This window comes from Saimiri boliviensis, chromosome X (assembly GCF_048565385.1).
Source record: "Saimiri boliviensis isolate mSaiBol1 chromosome X, mSaiBol1.pri, whole genome shotgun sequence".
In the NCBI taxonomy this organism is placed as follows: domain Eukaryota; kingdom Metazoa; phylum Chordata; class Mammalia; order Primates; family Cebidae; genus Saimiri; species Saimiri boliviensis.
The window spans coordinates 11,290,241-11,318,141 of NC_133470.1; the positions used below are offsets into that span (position 1 = coordinate 11,290,241).

The following is a 27,901-nucleotide window of genomic DNA, read 5'->3' on the forward strand; positions in this document are numbered from 1 at the left end:
AAGATATTTTATGTATTTCAAACATAGGTCTCAGAAGATCAAGCCAGAATTGTGCACAATTCTCAGACAAAAGATGAATGGAAGTAAAGGGACTCAGTATCTGAGTTATCCATCAGCTTACTTCTTAGCCAGTGCTTTATTGCTCATTGCACCCATGCATATATTTCATACCATTTTCATTGTAGGAACCCAGATATTGTTAATAATAATATTGTTGGTTTATATTAATGACTCTTTATTATGTGTCAAGCATTTAAGCACTTTGTGTATTAACTTATTTAATCCTTCCAATAACCTTATAGAGGTCATTATCATACATGTTGTTATCTCTATTTTACAGCTAAGAAAATGGAACAGAAAGCTTATTTGGTTGCTTATGGTCATACAGCTAGTAAGGGTGCAGAAGTGGCTTTTGATTCCAGGCAGTCTAGCATGAGTCTGCCCTCAGTACTATTCGTGGGATAGTAAAAACCTTAAAGTTTTGTGTTTTTATATACCAAGCCTATAATCATTTCTTAAGTACAGCCATGCTAGGGACTTGTGAGTCTGGAGATGTGCCTAAGGATGTATTCATTATTTAACTTTACATTCTCAGATTTGAGCACATTAATAATCTTCCATAAATATTTGATGAATAATCAAATGAATGCACAAAGATGATTCCTCTCCAATCACCCAACAGCTTTCTGCTTGGGATGTATTGGAACTAGATTGTAGATCTTGGGGTGGAGGTGTGGTAGAGAACTTTTGGTGGCTAAGGAAAGCAGAAGATATACAGGGACTACTGCCTCCATGGGCTACATATTATATGATTTCGTCTGTGACTAATGGCATTTTGTAAACATTTTTGACATCTTCCAGTAAAAATTTGTGATATACTGAACATATTTTAAGAAAATGCTACAATATACCAAAAACATGCCCTTCCATATGACATTTTTCTAGTCCTATAGTCTGCTTCCAAATAGTGTTGTTCTCTGGGCCCTAAGAATGCTTTCATTTAACAATCTCAAATCATTTGGGCATAGTGAGAAAAAACTGTAAGTCTGAGACAAGAAGTCTATAATTTATTCTCTTTATTATTACTTTCCAACACATATGAAAAGCCCAAGCTTGCTCAGGAAATAGGAGAGGGAGAAATTCGAGGGCTGCTTTCTGGGATGATGTTTCTTCAGAACTAGGGAGACTGCTGTCTGAAATAATATACTTGTTATTTTCTTAAGCAGAGGAAGTACCTGCTGCTTATGTTCAAATTCAAGTTAACTTTGTAGCAAGGTAAAAATTAATCACAAAGTATTTATGAGGGGCATTTATGATGTGCCTAATGTATAGCAACTTTGAGAACTCACAGAAGCAGTGACAGGCAACTTTTGTACTTTAGCAATGCATCATCTTCCTTAGCAAATGAAATAACAGACATAAAACAAGTCTGAGCAACAGAAGCCAACTCCTGTCTATATAATTGTACAACTATATATGAAATTTATGTCATTAGAAGTTTTGAATAAGGAGAATTGATAATGACTGAAGCATAAGAAAGAAGTGGAAAATTAGGTGAAGACTTGGAGTATGGATGGGGTATACAAAGGCAATGCGTTCCTCATGATGTGGCCGACAACATGTTAAGTGTGTTATATGTATGCTCTCATTTGTTTCCTACAAATTTGAGAAGTACTACTGTTACCAATTTCCTTTTTCCAGATCCAGAAACTAATGTTCAGAATCCTTACAGCTGGCACAGCTGTGACAGACAGAGAAGCTGGTCAAATCCAGGCCCTTATGGTGGCTTAGGCAGGCTAATAGCGTCTGTATTTGCAAATATACAGATCATATGACTAGAGATGAATGTTTAGAGAGGTATGCATTGACCCAAGCCAATACCCAAAAAGGCTCTCTTAGTAGGATTCTTCCCTTTTGACTTGTCAGACTTTTTACCTCCGTTACCTGAGGGTAGGAGAATGAGGCCATTTCTCACCAAAGGACTTGATTTTCTATAATACTGCTTTAATGTGTCTGGTACAACACATAAAATTAGAGATTATTTAAAGCCTCAACAAATGTTGTCTCTAGCATGAAAAGATCACTGGTAAAAACTCTATTCTGTTTCATTAGCAACACTCATATCCTCAAATTATAACCCTCCCGGGGTCCCAAGGTGATGTCACTGTCTACTATCATGAGCACGCAGGCAACAATGGTGTCTCGTGGGAGAATGACCTCCTCAATTTCAAGTGTGAACTCAACTATGATGAATGAGAGGAGGCCACATGGCTTCTTTAATCTTGGAGGGACAACTGTATTCAGCTCATTAGCAGAGATCCTGTTACGTTGAGATGGAGGTAGAAATATGTAATATCAAAATGCAGATGTAGAACAGTTTCTCCATCACCTTAAAACTGTCTAACAATCAAAATGTGGGGGGCTTCAAATCAGAAAAAGGATATGCAATAAAGAGCAATAATGCAGGTTCAGCCTTCAATTGCTGATTATACTTTGACTAGTGATACAGACTCACTATAAGATAGAGGCATATCTTCCCCCTCCTCTGCATATGAAGAGATACATCAACCCCTTGCAAAGAACCTCTGCTCTCCTTTCCCTTTCTTCTTTTCTCATGCATAATTTGTTGCCTCCTCTGCTATGTTCCCTTAAACACTATTTTTATTATCACATGACATTATAATTAGTCTAATCCATGTCTTTCTGCCTTGACAGATTATGGCTTTTTTGAATACAAAGATTCAGTACATTTTGGTATTCCCAGGACCTTACAAGACATCAATGTCAGTGTCTTTCCCATATCCCCTATCCCTTACCACATCAGTGTACAACCTGACTTCCATGTGATGGCAGCTGCATTTCTTTGTTGAGGGCATTCTCTGATCCAAGCCATTTTGCCCACCCTTGTGGCAGACCAGAACTAAAGGTGAATTAATGTCTCCTGAGAGTACTCTCATCCAATGACTGACGGAAATCAATGTAACATGCAACAGCTCCTTCTCCCCTTGGGCAGAATAGCTCTGAGGAGTCCTCCTATACTGGCTTCCAGAGTTGCTCATGGGACAAAGTTTCATTTGCCATCAGAAAATAATGGACTTACTAACGCATCTTTTCTTGTTAGCCTAACCTGTCTCACTTCCCCACTTCTCATCCAGCATATTACTTACATCCCTCACAAATGACTTTCACCTAAATCTTTGACTCAAGAAGAACACAAACTACATAAGCACCCAATATACAGAAGGAGTTCAGTAAATGTCCTTTTAATAAAATTGAATTACAAAGACGCATAGTGTAGCATGAGGTAAAACATGGAAGTGCTATGCTACATAAGTGCTGGTAGCCTGTCAATCAAATTTAAGTATTGTAAACACAAGCACCATGATTTCAGGATTTCCCTTTGCAGTAGGAAGGTGACTGTCCTAGTTGTTAGTAGAGAAGAGTATATTATCAGAAGCTCTGTCTTCTATTTTTAGATTTCTTGCTGACATAGAAAACCTGTTTCCTAACAGTACAGTGGTGACCTTCCTACCCTCAGAGAAATGGTGCAGAATGGCAAAGGAAGAAACAAGTCCCCATTTGTGGAAGCCACAGAGGAACAGAGGAGAGAAATGAGAGCTTAGGTACTATTTGCTGGCAGACATGGTGCTTTTAGATCTCTTTTGACAGTTAAAAGAAAGTGTTGGGTTGCCTAGCAGTGCAATGGCCTTGAACAGGATTTAGGTCTCCAAGCTGCTAAAGCTTGGCTCTGAGCCCAAGATGTCCAAAGAGCAACAATCTCTTTCTTTTATTTAAACTTCACATTAAAAATAATTTTCCAAAATAAGGTAAAACTATGACTCTTGCACAGCTATGTAATTAATACATGTTAAAGATTTTATTTAACTCATTAGTCAATGAGGCAGATGGTATAATCAGTTCGAAAAAACTCTCAAAGAACGGACACATTTATAGATAAAAATATTGAAATGTGCAAATGGAGGCAAAATTAGCCTCTTCCACAGTGGGGGAAGGAAGTCACTTGAACCTCTATATGACAGTATTTCCGTACCTATAAGCAAGGGATGTTTTTTATTAGTTATATAATTTGCAGAGTTGTAAAATAGCTTCCATAGAATTAGAGTCAGATAACACTGAAAGGTATACTGTATAGACAACGTATAGTTTTTTACTGAAGCATAACTTTTTCCTCATGATTGTTAGATTTAATATAATGCAATATTTCTCCAATAAGGGGGAATTAGATTTTTTCCTAGAGCTTACTTATGCTTTTAAAATCCAGGTCATTTTCTTAACACTGTAAGTAGGGATAAAAGTAATAAAATGCAGAGTAGAGATATTATGCTTGAGAAAAGTACGCCTGATTATTAAATAAAGAAAAAAATCTCAAGGTTTAGGAGAAAGATCCTTCCTTGATAAGGGAGGGAAGGAGATGGTAACAGAAAAGTAGTAGCTGGTATTTCACATTTGTACTATTTCATTCAGTTCTTCCAATAAACCTGAGAGTTAGATGAAGATATTTCTGCTTTTATAGATGAGGAAATGGGAGCCCAGAGTAATTAAGTAGCCTACATAGGGTCATACAAATAGTATATAGTAGAGACAGGATTGAAACCCAGTCCTTTTGGCCCTGAAGTTTATGATTTTTTTTTCCATTATGCCATACTATACTGGTAAAGGATGATGTTAGGAGAGAGGGCAACAGTTAGGAATTTCCTGACCCCCACCTCAAACAGGGCAGTTCAGCAGTGGTTTTGAAGAAGCATGTAGCAATGCTTCTCATTGGTGATTGTCATATTTTTGTCATAATTTTCTCATTCTGTTGAGTGCTCTGGAGAGATAAGCAGAGTGGTCTTCTGATCTCATAGGCTTAGCTTAAACAATTGATTTAAATGAATTGCTTTTTGAATGAATTCCTTTTTGAAGCTGAAGAAATGAAGGCTGATTAACTGGGTTAAAATGCCTTAAAAGTTGTTCTGAATCAGATTTCCTGGGATGTCGCTAAGAGTTCCTTATGTAAAAATGGCTTATATTCTGATATAGCATTCACAGAACATTTATTGAATGCCTACTATGTGCTAGTACTATATTAATTGCCAAGGAAACACTATAGTGAATCAGATGAAAGCCATGCCCTGTCCAGAGCAAACTAGAAAAGATTAGACACATATAAAAATTGACTCTAATACAACAAGATAAGGGTTATAGGGTTATAGAAATGCTAAGACGGGTGATATTCATATATGGGGAGAATCATGAAGAATTTCATCAATTAGATATCATTTGACTTTGGAGGATGAGAAGATTTTACCTTGGAAACAATTATGTATATGTGTGTATGTCCTATCAGCCAATTCCATTATTATAACTCCAAACATAGCATAGTTTCTTCTCAAAAATTATTAATGCAAAAAAAAATTGATTTCCAATTTGTCAGGGCCAAGCAAGTTGGTGAACTTGTTATTCATTTCACAAACTAGTAGAGGATTCAATTAACATGAGAGAAAGTCATCTTTAATTCTATTTTTGTTACTTCCTAAAAGGAAAGGATATGTCATTTGGGTTCATGAAAAATTATCAGATCTTTATATTTCAAAACTAATTCCAAATGGCATTCAAAATCATTTTCTTCTAAGGCTAAATGGCTCTTTATTATCCACCCCAATCCCAAATAGCAAGAATCCCATGTTTTCAAGCAATTCTTTGTCTGATGACATTTTATTACAGCATAAATATAAATATATGTAAATTATTCTTACAAATTGTTCTCATTCTGAAGGTTCCATTTAGTCTCTGAGATCTTTAAAATAGTCAATGAAGCTTGTTTCCATAAGCAAAGTGCCCTGAAACTCCAAAAACATAAACTGTTCCCTTTAAGGTCACTATGATCCTGCAATGAACAAAAAAGGAGCATTCACTTGTATTAGAAAAGGCTTAGTAAAAATGCCCTCTCTGTGACCCTTGGTTGGGCATACATATTTTGTTTCATCTGACATTTTTTGCGAAGTGACTCAAGAGCTTTTCAGCAAATTGTTTCTGACTTGTCCTTAATGCCTGATTTTGTTTTATTTTGCACCATAATTCACCATCTAATTGTAAGTAATAATTAGTAGAAGACCAAGTACATACTAACACACAATGAGTACTCAATAAATATTTGTTGATTTAATGAGTGACTGAGGATTTGTAACATGCAAATACACGGAATTCAGCAAATGTCTGCAAATTCAATTTTCTGATTAACCCAACAAAGGAGTATAAGTTCTATTATACTGCCATCTTTTCACCCAAAGTATGTCTAAATATGTTTTTAAATCCACACTCATCCTGCAATTTTACTTTCTTTTTATACTTTAGTGGTTATCAACTAGGGAGATTTTTATCTCACAGAGGACATTTGGCAATGTCTAGACACATTTTTGATTGTCACAACAGGGGTCATGGGGGATGGGATACTACTGGCAACTAGTGGGTAGAGGAGAGGGATGCTGCTACACACCCTGCAATACACAGAACGACTCCTAACAAGAAAAGAATGGTTTAGCCCAAAATGCCAATAGTCCCAAGGTTGAGAAAGCCTATTTTAAATAAAGAAGCTAGCAGCAATGATCTCAAATTCATGATAGCTACATGGGTTTTCCAGATATGAAGAATGTTTATGCATAATTCCCAGAAACAAGAAAGATGTAAAAGGTGGTTGAGTCCTGCTGAGAAGTCCTGTAGAGCTAAAAAGAAAAAACAAACAAAATAAAATTTACAGAGAAAAGAGAATGGAAATGGGATAAGATGGTCATTATTTCAGTAAAGATTGGCATAGAGGATATTAGAAGATCTAAGTTGTAATCTCTAAGATTTCAGTTTATATTAAAATGAATTTGACAACGTATTTCATACATAGGCATATTTTACAATCCAGAACTTACAACAATGATAATGCTGCTACTACCATTACTATAAATAATAATAGTAACTATGATCTATTAAGGAACCATTATGTGCCTTCCATACCTTATTACTAATTATCACAATTACCATCAAAGTAAGCATCATTATTCCTATTCTACAGAATTAGGCTCAGAGAGTTTTTGGCAACTGTTTAAAGTTGACAGGTGGTAATAATCAGAGGTAGTGTTAAAGATAAAACAGGCTAGTAGCCACCATATTTTAAATATATCTTTGAGTAGTATGACCCGAAGTCCAGGTTTTCTCAGGAAAGTCCTGGTTTATGCCTGATTTTCCTGTATAATTATTAAATTATTAATAGCACTCACTTTCTCTTAAAACTGATCACTCTTTATGAAATGATGAACTCTTTCTTATCTCTCATTTTTAAACTGGAGAAATACACATCAGGCAAAGATAGAAACTTGCTGGCATTCTCAAGGCCCTTTGACATGTATGTGAGCCATATGTTTATTTGTCTATTTACTTACCCTTGTGTGAAAGGAGTTGACAATTGGTGGCCATTTGTGGGAAGGACTCAGAAGATGCTATATATACTATTAGGTTTATTGATATTAAAGACACCTTAGGTGTTAATTAATTTCTGTGTATGGATTTTTTTTTTTCTGAGATGGAGTCTCACTGTGTCGTTCAGGCTGGAGTGAAGTGGCACCATCTCAGCTCTCCACAATCTCCACCTCCCTGAGTTCAAGTGATTCTTCTGCCTCAGCTTCCTGAGTAGTTGGGATTACGGGTGCCTGCCACCATGCCCAGCTAATTTTTGTATTTTTAGTAGTGACAGTGTTTCGTCATATTGGCCAGGCTGGTCTTGAACTCCTAACCTCAGGCGACCTGCTCACCTCCGTCTCCCAAAGTGCTGGGACTACAGGTGTGAGTCACCACACCTGGCCCATCTGGCAATTTTCTAATTTCTATCAACATGGCTGGTCCAAGGCAAATGGTTTTGCTAGCTATCAGGCTGTGGGAATGAGGAAATGTTCAGCATGTTTACTTCTCTGAATGTTTTACATTTTGCACAAACCTGGAATGTCAGCAAACAAGGTGAATGCAGTAAGTCTGGTAAAACCATTTGAGTATGTGTTGAGCAGAAGAATCAATGATATATAATTTACCTATGGCAAATTTTTAAGGAAATTAAAACAGTACAGTGGGTTAGATTGTGGGGCCATTTCTGATTACAATCTTGACATTTTTTAAATGTCTCTGTTCTTTCAGATTAAATGCCTTAAATTCTCCCTCATAAAGGGAATGTCATGAAGAAAAGCCATTCCCTCTCCCTTGTGATCCTCCTATCTTCCAAGGCTCTCTGTTTCATGGGCATCAAAGCACTATGCCACACAGGAAGCTATAATAAGAAACAGTGCTTACTTAAGTTCAGATATCAAGGCTCTGACACTTAACTCTACATCTTCTTGCTTCCTCCGTGTGCTTTATTTTCCCCCTTTGTCTATTGAGCTAATGGCAAGAATCTTTATGCTAGACAAAATCTTTTTATTCTAAAGGAAATTTAATTTTTGTATTTATCTAGCACATATATTTAATATTCCATTTCTATCCAAGGGCCCCACATCAAAGCAATTGTGGTACATGAAGATGCATTAAATTATTTATGAGAAATTGCAAAGTGAAAATGCCGTTTTTTTTTTTTTTTTCTGTTTGTGACAAGAGTGAAAAATACCATCATTTTCATCTTGGAACTCAACATTTCCCTCTGTTTTCAAGTAGTCTTTTACCTTAAAATGATGCTGGGAAATAACTAAGGAAAACTAACAAATAGAGACTAATTGTCTTGGTGTTACACAGGATACTCTATTCTTTCCCAATGTTTATTTTTAAATAGAATCTGTCAAATCTTTCAAAAATTAATATTTGGCCAGGTGTGGTGGTTCATGACTATAATCTCAGCACTTTCGGAGGCTGAGGTAGGAGGATTGCTTGAGCCCAAGAATTCAAGAACAGCCTGGGAAACACAGTGAGGCCCTCATCTCTACAAACAACACAAAGTTTAAAAAATTAGCTTGGCATGGTGGTGCACGCCTGTGGTCCTAGCTACTCGGGAGGCCAAGACAAAAGAGCAAGGCTGCAGTGAGCTGCGTTTGTGCCACTGCACTGTAGCCTGTGTGACAGAGACCCTGTCTCAAAAAAAAAAAAAGAAAGGAAGAAATAATAATAACATTTATTGTTAACTTAGAAAGCTATGGTAAATATAAATATATATACACACACATATATAATTTAACATACATACATTAACAAGCGTTTTAAAATATAGTCATGAATAATAGAAAACATTTTTGTATCTAGCTTTGAATATGCAAAATACAGAAGTCTCATGTATTTTTATGAGCAATGCAAGCCATTATAATAGCTGAGTCATATATATTAAGTATTTGTTGTTCATATTATCTGGCTTAGCCCTGTTTGACTTTCATATTACCTCCTAAGTCTTGTGATGGTGTTCTGATTAAGGCTTGATGGTTTTTCACCTGAGCCCACTCCAGTGCATCTGGCCCTGAGGCCATCATTTCCGATCCAATCTTTCTGCTATGACTTTGTTCATGCTACACAGCACAATAACAAACTCATTGTAGGTAGTCCTACAGGCAGTCCCTGTGCTCTTCCATGTCCATGGTCAGTCCTCACTTTTAGCTATGGAAAGACCATGGAATTTTATAATAATTCCTGTTGTTCTCTAGCCTCCTAGTCTGATTAGGAACAGGGCCAGGCAAACTTGGCTTACAGACCAAATCTGGCCTACCACCTGTTTTGTAAATAAAGTTTTACTGGAACATAGCCACACTCACTTATTTACATGTTGTCTACAGCTATTTTCACTACAAAAGCAGAACTGAGTAGTTATGATGGAGATGCTGCAGCCCACAAAGGCTAAACTATCTAATATCTGGCCCCTTAAAAAATGGTGTTGGCTAGAGCACTGAATTTCTAAGAGCTCAGCCAGGAATTAATAAGTTTGTCAAATCCAGTTATGAATAGAGCTTTTCATTCACATCCATAAGTTATATCTGCAGATTAGAGAATAGTAAATTTAGTCTTAAACAGATAACTGGGAAAAGTTAAACTGACTTTAATGATTTTCCTCTTCTATTGCCTCTCTATCCTAAGTACCTACTCTACCACCCCCAATATAACATTTCTTCCTTGGCAGGAGCACAGTTTTATAATAGGCCTATGATTGCTTTTAGTCCTTTTAATAGTTCTCTTGTTATCATCTAACATATATAATGTTCAATAAGAATGTTTTAATTGATTTAATAAATGAAACAATGTGGATCAGCATTTTCAAAGCTATGTTTTACAGAATGCTTGCTACCTTAAATGTGCTCCATGAAAAAGATGGTCTATCTAAAAAACAAAAAGAAACCTATGGTAATAAGTTTGGGAAATAATGACACTATTTTTTTTTCATGAGCACCACAGTTCACATGGGTGTATTAAAGTTTGGAGAAGGGAAGGGTGACATCAACAAAATGGCACAGTAGGCAGCTCAAGCTCTTGCTCCCCTATAGAAACATCAAAAAGAGTAGAAACTGTCAGAACTAATTTTGTCAGAAGTCTGGAAAATTCAAAAGTTTACAGCAACCAAATGTCCACTGATCAAGAAAAAGGTAACTTCAAAATGGTAGGAAAGTTTTGTGGTATTTTTACTCACCCTTGTGCCATCCCTTCCCTGGTATGGCAGTAGTTTTTGGTTTAAAATTGGTAGTAGCTTACACTCCTAGTATGGGGCCCTGGTCACTTAATCTAGAAGGAGTAGACCAAACCTTATTCACAAATTATTTTGTGTGTCTGTTCTAACTTTTCTATAGGCTACCAGAAAGACAAATGCAAGGAGTTTATATTTGTTTTCTAGGGCTACTGTAACAGAATACCATAGACTGAGTGGTTTAAATACCAGAATTATACTTTCTCACAGTTCTGAAGGCCAGAAGTCCAAAATCCAGGTGTTAACAGGTTTGGTTTCTTTTGAGGCTTCTCTCCCTGGCTTGTAGATGTCTGCCTTCTCACCGCATTTTCACGTGATCTTTCCTCTGTGTAAACACATCCCTGGTGTCTCTTTTTTCCTCTTCTTCTTATAAGGACACCAGTCATATCAGATTAGGGCCAATCCTCACTTAAACTTAACTAACCTTTTATAGACCTTATTTCCAAATATGGTTACATTTTGAGGTACTGAGGGTTAAGGCATATGAATTGTGGGCGGGCCGGGGCGGGGGTGCACCATTCAGTCTATGACAGTGCTCATCTCTGTTTTTACCTAACTCAGGATGGAAAGGCAATGAGCATTGATTAAAAAAATACTGAAAATCAAACTAAAAATCTTAAAGGGCAAAACATTACAATTGAAACACACAATAGACCATCTAAAAGCTTGGGACTAAAACCTGGAGAGAGTTTCTTAGGGAAATTAGGACATTCAAAATCGGCCATGCATATGACCAATTTAGAAAGCCACTGCATTTTCAGAGAAAAATGTGTGCTCAGAAAAGACATGACCAAAACCTTAGCTTTCACCTTGGGCTGATTCCTAGATTCAGTTCAAGTCTAGCTAATTGTTGAACGGCTCTGGCATAGAGGCAGTCTGCCAAGACTGGGAGAGGTGTATTTTGTTTGCTTGTTTGGTTGGTTGCTTGCTTGGTATTTTAGCTCCTGATATTCAAGAAAATCTCTCATAAAACTCTAGCTGAACACAAGCTGAGAAACAAAGACTAGAGTGACCACACATGAGAAGGAATATTATAGTGCTTGAAGAAACAGTTTTGGAAAGTAACTAAGCAAATAGCCTACTATACCCTTCAACAATCAAAATATTCAGCAAACTCTAGAGAAGGTAGATAATTTTCAGTAACTACATTACGATAGTCAAGTAAACAGTTTTCAACAAAAATCACAATGCATAAAAAGTAACAAAGTATTGGCCAATTCAAAGGGACAAAATTAATTGATAGAAATTACACCTGAAGAAGTTCAGACACTGGGCTTATGAAACAAGGACTTTGAAACCACTGTCTTAAATATGCTCAAAGATCTAAAGGAAAACAAGGACAAAGAATGAAAGGAAATCAGGAAAATTATGTAGGAATAAAATGAGAATATCAGTAAAGAAATAGAAGTTATAAAAAGAAACCAAATAGAAATTCTGTAACTGAAAGGCAAAACAGAAACAGGAATTCACTAGGGTAGTGTAACAGTAGGTTTGAGCAGGCAGAAGAAAGAATCAGTTAATGAAGATAGGAAAGCTGAAATTATCAAGCCTGAGGAGCAGAAACAAAAAAATAAATAAAAATAAACAGAGCCAAAGATACCAATGGGAACCCATTAAATAGGCCAATATACATATTCTGGAAGTTCCAGGAGAATAAAGAAAGAGTGGAAATAATATATGAATAAAAAAATTTTGAGAAATAATGATTCTCACATTTTATGAAATAAATAAATCTATAAAGCCAAGAAGCACAATAAATTCCAAGTATAGTAAACCCAAAGAGATTCACACTGAGACATATAACCGAACTGTTGAAAACCAAAAACGAGTACACTGTAAAAACAGCAAGAGGAAAATAACTCATTACATACATGGGATCCCTAGTAAGACTATCAACTGGTTTCTCAGTGGAGAAAGACAATGGGATGATACATTTAAAGTACTGAAAGAAAAAACTGTAACTGAAAGTTTATATCCAGCAAAACTGTCCTTAACAAATGAAGGAAAAATTAAGACATTGCTAGACCAGCAAAAGCTGAGGGAGTTTATTACCACTAGACTTGCCCTGTGAGAAATGATAAAGAGAGTCCTTCAGGTTGAAATGAAAGGATACTAAACAGTAAGTAAAAGTCTTATGAATAAATAAAGATCTCCAGTAAAGGTAAATGTATGGGCAAGTATAAAAATATTATTGTATCTGGGGTTTATAATTGCACTTTTATCTCCTACAGGATTTGGAAAGACAAATGCATTAAAAAATTATTAGTTGATTTTATTGTGCATGCAATAAAAAGATATAATTTGCAACAACAAAAACAAAGGAGACAAAATGATGTTGTATAGAAGTGGAGCTTTTGTATGTTATTGAAATTAAGTTGATAAAATTTCTGACTAGGTTGCTATAAATTTAGGTTGCTAATTGTAATTCCCATGGTAATCACAAACAAAATATGTGAAAAGTTAAAAAAAAAAAAGGAAATGAAATGACAGTCCAAACGGTTCACTACAAAAAAGTCAACTGAACATAAAAGAGGTCATTAATAGAGGAAATGCAGAACAAAAAAAGCTATGAGATATTCAGAACACAAAATGACAGAAGTAAGTTGATCCTTATCAGTAATTACTGTAAATGTAAATGGATTAAACACCCTAATCAAAAGACATATATTGGCAACAGTGCTTTCCAAACTTGTTTGACTTCAGAAGTTTTACAAATGGACTATAGTTAACATTTCAAAGGACATTTATGAAAGATAGAAACAAAGTACAAGGGATCATAATTTTGAAAGGGAGAAAGATGTTCTGCAGCAACAAATCCCCCTTGTTAAAGTGCAGACTGCTTCAGCAGGTCTCAGATAGGGCCTGAGATTTGGCATTTCCAGCAAGCTCCTAGGTGATGCTGATGCTGCTGGTCCTCAGACTACAATTTGAGTAGCAGGGGATATAATAGTACTGTTATATGAAGAATAGCACTATTCTTCATGATCTTGTTCCCTATCATAGCGAATTTGATCAACTGATATGAAAGTGAAGATGTTAATAAGACAATAATCAACCACTTCTTATGCCTCCCAAGTAGCATAATTACAATTTTATATTGGTTTTTAAGACAAATACCTTAATCCAAAGAAGATACTCTGAGAAAGTGATGTATCGCAACAAAGAAGATAAATATGGGATGGGGATTGTCATACTTCGTGCTGGGGGCAGTTGAGGGGGAACTGTTTTTTCAAATACATTTAAAGTACACCAGATCCATGTCTTCCATTTATATTTGGATTGCATACTTGAATTATGGCCAAATTACTCTGTCTTATAAAAATGAGAGAAAAAAATTAAAAACGAGAGCAAGATAGAAAGGGAAGAAGGTGACACCTATCTAGGTGACAAGGAAAGAGCAAAGGATAGGAATGATAGTGCCACAAAAGACTAGATGTCTACATAATTCTTTTCACCAGTCAGATTCTTATTCATCTCATTTTGGAATATCATCATTTTGTTGATAAATCAATTAGATGAGGTTAACTAGTGTAAAATATTTCCTTCTGTAGTTTACAGAACACATTCATTTACTGGTGATCACATCTAAGAAAAAGTCCCTGTCAATCAGAACACCTGAGCAGACTATTATGCTAAAGGCAGATGAAAGGTTGTGCTGGCCCATACTAGGATAACTCCTAAAAGTGGGGGGAAAAAGTTATCTACAAGTCAACCCAAAAAACTTGCAGATTAAGTTCCATATTTAGGTTGCGTATACCACTAGGATAATTGTATTGGCCTCAGGCTTTTTATCCCTGTAGTTAAGAAAAAATGTCCTTAAAGTTAGGCGATTTCTACCTCTTATAAACTCTGTGACCTTGGGAAAACGAATGATCGTTATGCCTCAATTTCTCTCATCTGAGAAATGGGGGTCATGATAATTATTGAAGAATGAAATAAGGCACTCACTGGCACACAGTAAGGTTCAAATATGTGTCAGTTTTGAGTATATGCATGTGCTCATCCCTCATCAAATAAACTTACTTTTTTCTTTCTAAGGTTTTATATAGAAATCCAAATGAACCTTGAAACAAAATGCCCAAAATTGAAACCGTCAGATGTAAAGAATTAAGAGAGATACAAACCAATGTAAAATACCACAGTTAGCAGGTCAGGAGGACAACAGGATATTATGAAATGAGAGTAGTGCTGCAAAATGGTTGAGAGTTTAGGTTTTTGGAATCAGAATGATGACACACTGAGTCTCAGCTTTTCTAATTATTGTGATGTGGCTTCAAACAAGTTAACCTCTCTAACACTATGTTTTCTCATCTGTAAACATTTACTAGAGCAATAAACAGATTCTTCTTTGTGAGGATTAGGCTAGATAATTTAGATAATTTTTAATAGACTTAGCACAGTGTAGCAATATATGGTAACTTAAAAATTATTTTGACTTCCAGCAACATAGTCATAATGCCACTTATCAGGAAAGATAAAAACAAATATATAATGGTATGACCCAGCTTTCTAAATGCTTTCAAGCCAGTTGAGTATGCTAGACAAGCAGAAAAAGTATAAGACAGACAGTGTTTAAATTTTCTAATTTCTGCTGGTTAAATGACATTTCTCTTCTTCCTATTTCTTTTTCCCATCATTAATTTATCTGTCTTGCATATAAGAATTCAGGAAAGTTTTCCACCTTGAAGTGGATGATCTCAAAGAAAATATTTCATTGTGCCGAGAGAGGGAAAAAACAAACATATATAATTTCTTGTGACTTGCCTCTGTCTTGTCTAATTTATTTCTTTCTTTCTTTTTTTTTTTTTTTTTTGAGACGGAGTTTCGCTCTTGTTTCCCAGGCTGGAGTGCAATGGCGCGATCTCGGCTCACCGCAACCTCCGCCTCCTGGGTTCAGGCAATTCTCCTGCCTCAGCCTCCTGAGTAGCTGGGATTACAGGCATGCGCCACCATGCCCAGCTAATTTTTTGTATTTTTAGTAGAGACGGGATTTCACCATGTTGACCATGGTTGGTCTCGATCTCTCGACCTCGTGATCCACCCACCTCGGCCTCCCAAAGTGCTGGGATTACAGGCTTGAGCCACCGCGCCCGGCCTAATTTATTTCTTATTAGCAGAAAAATATATTTGTTATAAAACAGAATTTTATGGCCAAGAAAAAGAAACTATCCATTTTGCTTTTTTTTTTTATTATGAGTAAGCAATAAAGAAATGCAAAATCAAGCAGAATAGAAAGTGACCATGGAGAAGAATTCATGGCAGATGCTGACCTAAGAGGGGCTGGGTCAAATTTAAAATACTTGGAGCATTTCAAAGAGGTCTACTGAAAATTGTTTTGGTAATATGGTGGTGCCTGTGATTCTGTGCCTGCAAATATTTTTTACAAATCACAATTACTGTTTAATTAAAAACAAAAAAAGTTATGTTTCAAAGAATAACACACACCTCTTTTACCAAAATTCCTTGCTCCTTTCACCAAAAAATTTTGCCTGAGGAGTTACATTAGCCGTATACCCCAAATTTCCTTTCCTCATTTCTAGAACCTGACATAGACTTCTGAAGAAGTTTAAAAATGCAGCGTTTAAGGAGTTTTCACTACCAGCCTTTGAGGGAAGCCTTAAGCCAAATTCCTCCTCTTTCAGCTCCTACAGGTTTGTTGGGTACTGAGCCAAGTAGGGTGTTTCTTGAACTGGGCTGCTAATCCTTTGTCACATGAAGACATACACATTTCTACAGGAGAACGCAGCAAATAAACAGATACTTCATGGAAATATTAGCTCAAAAAGCATTAGGTGAAAATTCCACAAAGATAATAAATATCTTTCCCAGCAAAATGTTAATCAGGGAATCATCAAACAGTGATTTATCTACTGACAAAAGGTAAGAGAAAACGAGAGCTGTAGTCAGCCTAGTCACTGTGTCTCTGGAGATAAAAATGGACCCTTTCCTTGTTCAAAGTACATCTAGGATGCAATACTCCTTTATGCCATATTTACTAAGGCAACAATATGGATATTAAGTGATATTTCTGTTTGCGTTTATGTCTTAAGTAAATTTTCTTTGCTATATTTCCATACATCATTTTTCATTGGTGGTCAGAGGATATAAAGGAGTGGGGTAAATTCAGAGGTGTCAAGAAAATAAAAGTAACTCACTGATTTAAAGAATGTCATACAAAAGGAGGTGGATGTTCCTGACTCATCCATAACTCAAAATGCAGCTCCATTTTGACCTCATGACAAGGCTATTTCATCACTGTGAGGCAACTGCTGTTGATGTCTACAATGTTGATAATCCTAAGGTCAAAAATAAAGCCACCACCCAAAAGGCTATTTTAATAGCAATGTATGACAATGAATTCAGTTCAATAGTTTTCAGCTTATATTTTCCAAATCCAATGCCTCTTCAGGGTAAGTTGCCATTGCTTAACAGCCATAATCTGTTATCATTACGCACCTCTGGGTAAAACTTTTTTTTTCAATCTCACCATCATTTTAATTTTATTCACATCTCTAGCCAATTGCACAGATGTTAATGGAGCTATATTTTTGTTTCAATGTATATTGCAATATTCTTATTACATTCTGCAGGTCCTCCAGTAAACGTTACTTGCAATATTTTTATCAACAGTTTTGGATCAGTCACAGAAACCACCATGGTAAGTGCTACAATGCCACTGGCAAGAGAAAGACATGACTCAATTATGCTATGAACACAAACTGTCAAATTTTCTATTGTTCAACTTGCAGGGCCTCCTGTAAATGTTACCTGCAACATATTTATCAACAGCTTTGGGTCAATAGCAGAAACTACAATGGTGAGTGGGACTGAGCATTGAAGCCATTGTGTGAAGGAATGGGATGTGGGATTGAAGTGCACTGTGGCATATTTGTGGGACATTTACTGAGTGCCAATTTCCAACTTTGCTCGCCTCTGAAAAGCAATAATTTATACTACTTCATTTTTTAAGTCATTTGTCAAGTGTTCATTACTCAATATTCACTGATCTTATATCCATCATGCCAGAGAAATTTTTAAAACCCCTTGATGTTTTACTGGTTTTCTGTAGAATTATCCACAACAAACATGATGCATAGTTAAGGATATTTAAATAGGTGCATCTCCAATGCTTCAGAAGTATACATTTCAAAGTTTGTGAGATGTAATAGTATAGCCAGTTTTTTACATGTAATAGAATTTAAAAGATAGTTGAGCCTCACTTCAATGCCACATTTAAGATATATTCCAAGGGGCTGAACTTTGAAAAATATACATACACATACACACACACACGATTTTGTTGGCAAGAGAAAGTAGTCCCAAGTCCATAACAATTATACCGTATGCATGCCTTTCCAAAAAAAAAAAAAAACCCCACAAACTTAAAGCTAGTTAGAAGCTCATTATAGAGTATGAGTAGACATGTTTCATATACGTGAAAAAGATTTCAGATACTATAAAATCTACCAATGCTTTAAAAATTTTTTTTTCTTTTGATACAGAGTCTCTCTCTGGTGCCCAGGCTGGAGTGCAGTGACATGATCTCGGCTCACTGTAACCTCCACCTCCTAGGTTCAAGCAATTCTTCCACCTCAGCCTCCTGAGTAGCTGGGATTACAGGCACGTGCCACCATGCCTGGCTAATTTTTGTAGAGATGTGGTTTAACCATGTTGGCCAGGCTGGTCTTGAACTCCTGACCACAGGTGATCTGCCTGCCTCGGCTTCCCAAAGTGCTGGGATCACAGGCATAAGCCACCACAGGATCTCACTCTTCTGCCCAGCCTTGGACTGCAGATCATGGCCCACTGAAACTTCAAACTCCTGGACTCAAAGATACTCTTGCCTCAGCCTCCTAAGTAGCTAGGACTACAGGTGTGCACCACCACATCTAGTTAATTTTAAAAAATGTGGAGATGGGATCTCACTATTTTGCCCAGGCTGGTCTCAAATTCCTGGCCTCAAGCAATCCTCCTGCCTCAGCCTCCCAAAGAACCAGCATTACAGGCGTGAACCGCGACATCCTCCTTATAAAAGTCATGGTCATGTTACCTGTGACATAGCCTATTGGATCATTAGTCTTACCCCATAGAGTTCTAGGCTATAGCATGGAGCTTACATTTTGGGTAAAATATTTTCTTGGTCCCCATATATTTAAGTCCTAAATCAACTGCTTGGATCTAATTGGCATGACTGTAAAGTTTACACCATTCATTCAATGAAACCAAAATCAAGTATAATTGAATTTGACTAAGTATTATGGTGCCTGATGTCCTAAAAATAATAAGCGTAATGACATTGAAAAGTAAAAAAAAAAAAACAAAGGTTCCCTTGTTTATGTGAATTTTCTCTTTTTGGCAACAAGAATCAAGTTTAATAAATTACTGTACTTTGTAGTGTCCTTCATGTTAGAAATAATGAATTTACCTTTACCACTTTTTTCCAGTAGCAAAATTAGACATAATTCAACTATACTACCCATGTTGATATTACTCTGAAACATTATTACCCAGAAATGAGACTTGTGAGGCTTTGACAGGATGTAGTGCATTTAAAAATTTACCTAAATAGGAGAGTTTTGATAGGGTTATTAAATGACTCATAAGAAAAGCTAAACATGGACAGGGTAAACCAGCTCTTGGGTTGGCATTCAGTTTCTGTCTCTCCTCTCTTGGCTTTATCCTAATAAGAAAGGGACAAAGCTTCCAGTAGCCCAAATCACTGTCACCAGCTTTACACGATGGCATTCAATGACAATATTTGCACGACCTAATGCTGATTGCATTAATTAGATGCCCATGTTGCTTTGATTAAATCTCCTCATTGCATCTTATTCTCAATCAAAAATGTAAATGTGCACCTTTTCGATGTTCATTAATGCAAAAAAAGTTAAACATTTAAAGAGATTAAAATGGAAGCTCTGGATATCCTTGTTTTCTGCTGTCTTTAACAGCTACTGAAAGTGTTTCATAAATCAGCGGCTTTTTCCTGGCCACTTATTAAGTGACCTATGTCATACTTCCAATCAGAAAATTTGGAAACTGTTGCTCAAGGGTAACATAAACAGCCTGTCTCTTCTGTATAACACAGATTGAATTGCATGGTTAGAAGACCAATGTGTATTGTGCTTCTTTTGTTTTACTTCTTAGCTTTGATATAATGACAAGCTTCATTTACTTTAAAAAAATGTATCTTGTTTCATTCAATTTTGGCTTTGGTGCAAAACTACAGAAAATATTTTTTGGAACTCTATCATGCTTGTCAAAGAAGGGATCCTCAGGCCACCTAGGGTAGGATTGGCAAACTTTTTCTATAAAAGAGCAGACAGTATGCTTAGGACTTTGAGAGCCAGATAGTCTCTGTCACAACTGTGCCATTCTGCCTTTTTGGCATGGAAGCAGCTGTAAACAATAGTAAGCAAATAGTTGTCGCTGCCCACCAATAAAGCTTTACTTACAAAAACAGGCCAAGGCCCAAGTTAGCAAATAGGTATAGTTGGGCATCAATAAAGCTTTATTTACAAAAACAGGCTGAGGCCAAATTTAGGCCACAGGCCATAGGTTTCCAGACCCAGATTTAGAGCATCAATATTTAAATGGATGTATAATAGTAAGAATGTGAGAATTCCTCCAAGAAAGGGTCTTATCTTCCAAGATAATTGAGGCCCTGCCTGGGACTCCACCTAGTACACCAGTCTTAATTAGCTCAGGCTGTGATAACAAAGTATTATAGATTGGTTGGCTAATAAACAACAGAAATTTATTTCTAACAGTTCTGGAGGCTGGAAGTCTGAGATCAGGGTACTAGCATGGTTGGGTTCTGATGAGAACTCTATTCAGGTTACAGACTGTTGACTTTTGGTACTCTTGCATGGTAGAAAGAAAATTCTCTGGGGTCTCTTTTCTAAGGGCAGTAATCCCTTTCTTGAGTGCTCCACCCTTACAACCTAATCACCTCCCAAAGGCCCCACTTCTAACCTCCAATATTCTAACCTTGGAGGATAGAATTTCAACATACAAATTTTGAGAGGACACAAATATTCAGTCCATTGCCTACCCAAAGTGTCATCACAGCCCAGCTTTCTGTACCATACCTCTAAGATTTTACCATCTATGAATTTACTGCTAGTTTAACAAAGTTTGACTCTGAAAAATTGGTCAAAAAAATTAAACAGAAACAGGTTCTTCCCTGAACTGCCTTTAGTTGTAGTCAGAATCCTTAGCTTTATGCACAGTGATGAGATTATTGAGGACATTGATTGTTGCTATTTTAGGTTTCTCTACATTTTTTGAAATAAATTATTTTCAAGAATGCCTCAGAATTTCGAGTTTCTAAACCTGCTGATTTTCCTCTCTTCCCTTACACTTTACTCTCACCCCATTATCCAAATAACAACATTATTAAAAGATTTAGTTTGGGGTATTTGTTTCCAAAGAAAAGGCAATGATTATCTACTTCAAGAACTCAACATGGCTTTCTTTGGTGCTATCTAGTCTTCCCTTCCTACGGTTAATGAAGTCCCACTAACTTATTGTGGGTATTGTCTGCCCACCAATTCTCACTCTGATATGTTGATGTCAGAGATTTGTACTCACAAGACAATGCATTTGTGTTACTCTAAGGAATATTTTTATGTTTCATTATTTTTATGGATGTGTTATTCAAAAAATGCATTTTTGTTCATTAAGAGGCAGAAAAACCTATTAGTGGTAATTTCTAGTTGACCCAGCATTAAGAGTATTCAGTGGAACAAATTTTGTGTGGTCACAAAGATTTAGATGACTAATAAGAAGAAAATGATAAGATAGGTTATATTCTGTTTTCAAAATGTGAGTTTACCATTTTCTTTGCTTTTTTCTTTAGTTTCTGATGGCAAGTCAATGTATAGGATGGGGAGTATATTTGCAACCCCTATTTCCCAATATAAAGGCATAGTTTGAGAATTTTAGAAATGTCATTAAGGGTCAAGGGTGCTTGTATACCATCTGTATGTAGCTTTCCCCCAAGTTTGGGCTATCAGAAAATAGAGAAAACATGCTCTCTTCCCGGCTTCCAAATTACTGCCTGGAAGGATGTAGGTAGCTAGTATGTGATTTGGACATACAGATGCTGGAAGACTATCCATGACACAGCAGTGGATCCTAGTCTACTCCTCATTTAACAGATAGGAGGGTGAAATGAAAGTTTACAAAATGTGTCCACTCAGAGAACATCTCCAGAATATAATTCTAGCTCCCTCAAATCCTTTCCCCAAACAAACATTTCACATGTTTTGCTGGCTACTTCTGCTGAATGAAGAGTTGTTTTATCTCCAATCTGAAATCACATTCCTGGAGAACTCAGTTTAAGAAGATAGACAGCCCCTTATTAGAATGCATGTTGTGCTATAACTGCTGAAATGAGGCTGTGGGCCCCCTTTGATTCTATAGCTGCATAAACAAGTTATAAGAAGATGCTAACTTATCAGGGATAGCAGGTAGCTACATTTATTATTTCTGACTTCTTAAGAATGAAGAGTCTACTATAAGCCTGACTTTTTATTTTATTTTATTTATTTATTTATTTTGAGACAGAGTCTGCCCAGGCTGGAGTTCAGTGGCACAATCTCTGCTCACTGCAACATGTGCCTCCCGGGTTCAAGCAATTCTCCCACCTCAGCCTCCCGAGTAACTGGGTCTACAGCATACACCACCATGCCTGGCTAATTTGTGTATTTTTAGTAGAAACGGAGTTTCATCATGTTGGCCAGGCTGGTCTCGAACTCCTGACCTCAGGTTATGTACCTTCTTCAGCCTCCCAAAGTGCTGGGATTACAGGCGTGAACCAAAGCATCTGGCCCAGGCCTGACATTTTTTAAACAAATATATAAGGGTGAACTTGGTCTCTAAATTAGCAGTGCAATGGTAAAGCCTCAATTTATCATAAAGTAACTGCCCTCTATAACTTCAAACTCAAGGTTAACTTCCCATGTTAAAGCTCACACAGACTTGAGATTAGGTGTACTTGGGGCACTCTTCCCAAGAGTACTGCCTCCAAAACGCTCTATGAATTTGATCATCAGGATGAATTTGAAAAAAAAGTCGTGGGAATTTAGTAAATAGATTTAAAAATAGTTTAGTAAATAGATTTTTTTTTTAAAAAAAAACTATATTGAAGCTTTTTTCCGTATATCCTGATATTTACAACTTAATTATTTCTTTTCCTTTTTGATCCTGGGGGAATTTGCCCAAACTTGCCATCCTAAAATAATCTCCAGAGTACCCAGTAGAGTGACCAGTTATCCCAATTTGCCTACACCAAGGAAGTTCCCTGGATGTGAGAGTTCTGGGGCCACATTTGGGAAGTTCTCAGGCAAACCAGGACAAGTTAGTCACCATTAGAGTAATGTAAATAATGACCAAAAATCCAGGTATGAAATATGTGGAGATGGAGCAAGTAAGGGTAAAATATGTAAAGGAAAGAGAGTAAGAATGAATTAGTATATATTACACTTGTGGTCACAAGTAGCAATAATGCTTAACTACTAGCTCCAAAACCACAGAGGGGCTTGATTAAGGAATACTGTTGAAGCCTCAATCAATGTTCAGATTATCAATTGAAGTAGTACTTTGAACGAACCTCAGGTCTTCCAGTACAAGTCCCCAGGAGAGCAGTCACTGTCCCAAGCTATTCATTAGCACAGAAGAAAATTCACAGACCAAATGGGAATGCTAGGGGTGTAATTTAAATTCCTATAGTGTTCAGATTAAGAAAACATGAAGCATCTCTGTTTGGATGAAGCATCAAGTTGGCTAGTGTAGATACAACCCATTCAGAGAAAATGACAAGAATTTCAAAAGTAAGTAACTGCAAAGAAAGTATTTTGTTAGCATGAAAGATGTTGATGTTTATGTTGATACATTTTTAAAATACTGCCCCATCATGTCATAGTTTTGTAAGATTTTCACTACTCAAATTGTGCGATAGGTTTCCTTCTGCCCAGAGCATCTGAGCAGAAAGAGACTAGAGATCATGTGATTTCTGATTTGGAAAATGAATCAGTTTTATTTGACAATCTGCCATCACAGACTGATTTCTGGGTTCATGATTACCTTTTTATGTAGAAAAATTGGCTTGAGTTAGTATTATTTCATCCCAGAATGAATAATTTAAACATTAAAAAATCCAAGTCCACCTGTTTTATTGGTGTTCCGATTTGGTTGAATCTTCCCTTTTCTTTCTCCCTTCTGTCCCCTCTCCTAATAGAACTAAATGGTTTATTATGGCCAAGGTAGAAACAGCTTGGTTTACTTGGACACCAAAGCTGTACCAAATCAGGGAGAAGAGTGAGAGCGAAATGAAAATAGATCTCTTCTGCCAAGGTAATCAGTAATGCTTGTTCATGGCATTTTTGTAGGACTACCGAGTGAATATTTTTCTGAGACAACAGTGGAATGATTCACGGCTGGCATACAGTGAGTACCCAGATGATTCCCTGGACTTGGACCCATCTATGCTAGACTCCATTTGGAAACCAGATTTGTTTTTTGCCAACGAGAAGGGGGCCAACTTCCATGATGTCACCACTGACAACAAATTGCTACGGATTTCGAAAAATGGCAAAGTGCTTTACAGTATCAGGTAAGCCTCCATTGCTGCACATGTTCACGTCTCCATTTCTCTGCTAATGTAGAGTTGCCTGACTCTGCAGAGTAGGATGTATATAACTATTTGACTTTTGCGGTTTCTTGGTCTTGAATCTTAAAGTTGGTGGAGAGTGCCACAAGTCCCCTTGGTCTCATAAATGTTATTCTCCACAACAAAAATGTATTTGGTAGGATGGTACATGGGTAATGGCATTTTGTAATCACCTGCACAAATGTATTCTTGATTCCTTCAATAACGGAAGAACAGGCTTTTCAGTTCAATTGCCATTAAGCATAATGTACAAAATGTCATTTTTCAATAATTCAATAATTCTGACATTCTGTAACATTCAAACGCGCGCACACACACACACACACACATAAATTCAATAGTTTAGCATAGTCACTGTAACATACTTTTAGCTGGATAAGTGGAGACCTGGTTCCAATGTCAGCTTTGCCTCTAAGTAAACATGTGACCTTGATCTCTTAACTTTTCTTGAACTTGGGCCTGGGACAGACAATTCCTGAGATCCAGTTTTGCTTTTATATTCCAGTATGATCTTCTCCAGAAGTGTTATCACTCTAGGCTCAAAATAATCTCCCCCTTTTCTGAGCTCTAGTAGCAGTTTTTCTGTGACTCTATAAGGCTCTTGTTTTTTTCCGCCTTATATTTTGGTTACTTTTGTTCATGAGTATAGCATAAAAACATGCATTTCTGGAATTAGACAAATCTAGAATCAAACCCAAGCTTTGCCCTTACTAAGTTATGTAACCTATAACCGTCAGTTACCTTAATTATAAAATGGGAAACACCATGTTTCTCTCTGAATATTCTTATGAGAATGAGTAATGTAGTAGTCAGCAATATTTTCTGTAAAAGGCCAGATATTATTTTAAATGTTGCAGACCAGACTGCCTCTGTTGCAACTACTCAATTCTATCATTATAGCTCAAAATCAGCCTTAGGTAATATGCAAACAGTTGGACACGGCTGTGTATCAATAAAATTTTATTTACAAAGATAAGTGGTGGATTGGATTTGGCCCTTTGGCTGTAGTTTGCCAACCCTTGATATAAAGTATATTAAAAATACTTGCCACAGTACCTGATGCAGAATAAATGTTTGATAAATAAAATAAAATAATGGCTATGTGTATTTTAAAATCAGTTCTTTTTTTAGTGCTCAACATCTCGAATCATTAGAGAAATGTAAATAGAAACCACAGTGAGATACCATCTCACACCAGTCAGAATAGCTATTAAAAAGTCAAAAAATAACAGATGCTGGTGAGGTCACAGAGAAAGGGAAAGTTCAGTCATCGTAGTAAGCAGTTGGCAATTTCTCAAACAACTCAAAGCAGAATTACCATTTGACTCAGCAATCCCATTATTGGATATATATCCAAAAGAATATAAATCATTCTACCATAAAGACACATGCACCAAATAAATATATGTATGCTCATTGCAGCACTGTTCACAATAGCAAAGACATGGAATCAACCTAAATGCCCATCAGTGGTGAACTAGATGAAGAAAATGTGGCAGCTGGGTGCAGTGGCTCACGCCTGTAATCCTAGCACTTTGGGAGGCTGAGGCAGGTGGCTCACAAGGTCAGGAGTTCAAGACCAGCCTGACTAATATGGTGAAACTATATCTCTACTAAAAATATTTTCTAAAAAAATTAGCCAGGTGTTGTGGAACGCACCTGTAGTCCCAGATACTCAGGAGGCTGACGCAGGAGAGTCACTTGAACGCAGGAGGCAGAAGTTGCAGTGAGCTGAGATCGTGCCACTGCACTCCAGCCTGGGCGACAGAGTGAGACTCCATCTTGAAAAAAAATGTGGCACTATACACCATGGAATAGTACACAGACTAAAAATTTAAGAATGAGATTATGTCCTTTGCAGCAACATGGATGGAACTTGAGGCCATTATCCTAAGTGAGCTAACAAAGGAACAGAAAAATACAGTTCAATGAACAGTACAGTACTGTTCAATTGAACATGCAGTAGAAATGCTGCATGTTCTCACTTGTAAGTGGGTGCTAAACATTGAATATATATAAACACAAAGAAGGAAACAACAGACACTGGGGCCTACTTGAGGGTAGAGGGAAGGAGGTGGATGAGAATAAAAAAACTGCCTTACCGGGTCCTATGCTTATTACCTGGGTGGCAAAACAATCTGTACACAAAACTCCCATGACATGCAATTTACCTATACAAGAAACCTGCACATGTACCCCTCAACCTAAAGTAAAAGTTTAGAAAAATTAATGTTATTTTTCAATAGTAAGCTCTTAGCTCTTTAAATTCAAGATAGTTGGTTTTTGGGTTTTTTTTTTTTTTGTAACATCTACCAAAGGTTTAGGACAATGTACTGTATATGAGAGATAGTACATTGAATAAACTATTGGCATTTAAAGGTCCTTAAGAGAATGCCCCCTTTCTCTCCATAATTTTATTACCAAAAAAGTGGACAACTAGTCTCCTTGCAAATAATTTTTCCAAGTTTGCAGACTCACCATCATCACCACCTCATTTGACAACTCTATATATGATTTAGTTCTGTATTGTAAATTCCATTCTTATACCTAGTAATTTCATAGCCTGCTGATGGCTGAGAACCCCATTGTCTTGTGGAATAAAAGAAGCTGCTCATTTGTAAAAAGTGGCAAAATCACTGCTTGCACAGAGAACCAGAAAACTTCCCCCAACCCAATTCATTTTTAAGGAAACACAAAATATTCTCCATGGTGATGTGTTTGGTAGGTGTAAAATCCAGTACTAAGTACAACGTAAGTTGATGGGACCTGACAAAATGGGACATATGTAGAGTGTGGTGCTAGGAGGGAGAGTTATAAAAAGCAGCACAGAGTATCAGCTGCCCCAGCTAATCCTCGGGGCCTTGGGTGGCATTTGCTCTAATGAATACCAGACATTATGCACTGCTGAAATCAAACCATGTTGTTGTTGCTGTTGTTGTTTTCTTGCTGTTCTATGAAGGTCTTTACATGCTAGAATCGTGAAGAATATAATGCTCCCAAGCTTAGACCCAGAGGCAATTATTTTATCTCTGGTTCTCTGGTATAGCACATTCAGGCCCTGAAATGCCCTAACAATTGTTTTAGATTAGGTGGGGTTTGTCCTATGGCAGGTTGTTTTAGACTTTTCTTTCATTGTATTCTCTGAAATAAAAATAAAAACCTTGGTAAAGGAGAATTGGAGATATCATTTTAAGGAGGTACAAGCTGTTGAGAGATTTGAACTACAAGAATCTAATTATTTGCCTAGAATGAGCCAGATATCCAGAACTGAGCAAGATATGAACCTTGTCTTGGAATGGCTTCAGTCTAACAAGGAAGGTGGACACGTGATAAATTAAGTAATATGAATAAATAGGAAACAAGGAAAACAAAAGTGGCTCTAATTTTGCCAATGAATTATGTGACCAAAATATTGTCAGAACGTGGGTGTTGGCCTCCACACTCTTGTTTTTCACTGGGCTTAATTTAACTAGAGGCCAAGGAGTAACTAGTGCTAATATATACCCAGCTGCAGGTTTGACTCAAGTTTAGGCCAAGGG

At 36.7% G+C, this 27,901-nt stretch overlaps 1 protein-coding gene across 2 annotated transcripts in view; it reads left to right on the forward strand.

Moving 5' to 3' along the window:
• Positions 1-27,901, forward strand: part of GLRA2 (glycine receptor alpha 2) — a 223,375-nt gene that overhangs the window by 21,151 nt on the left and 174,323 nt on the right. The window contains exons 3-4 of one of the 2 annotated variants that reach the window (XM_003920334.3): positions 17,278-17,345; positions 24,082-24,305. In XM_003920334.3, the coding sequence (XP_003920383.1) occupies positions 17,278-17,345; positions 24,082-24,305 (292 nt within the window). Of the gene's footprint in view, positions 1-17,277; positions 17,346-17,436; positions 17,505-24,081; positions 24,306-27,901 lie in introns of both variants that reach the window. The other variant, XM_003920335.3, reaches the window with a different exon arrangement.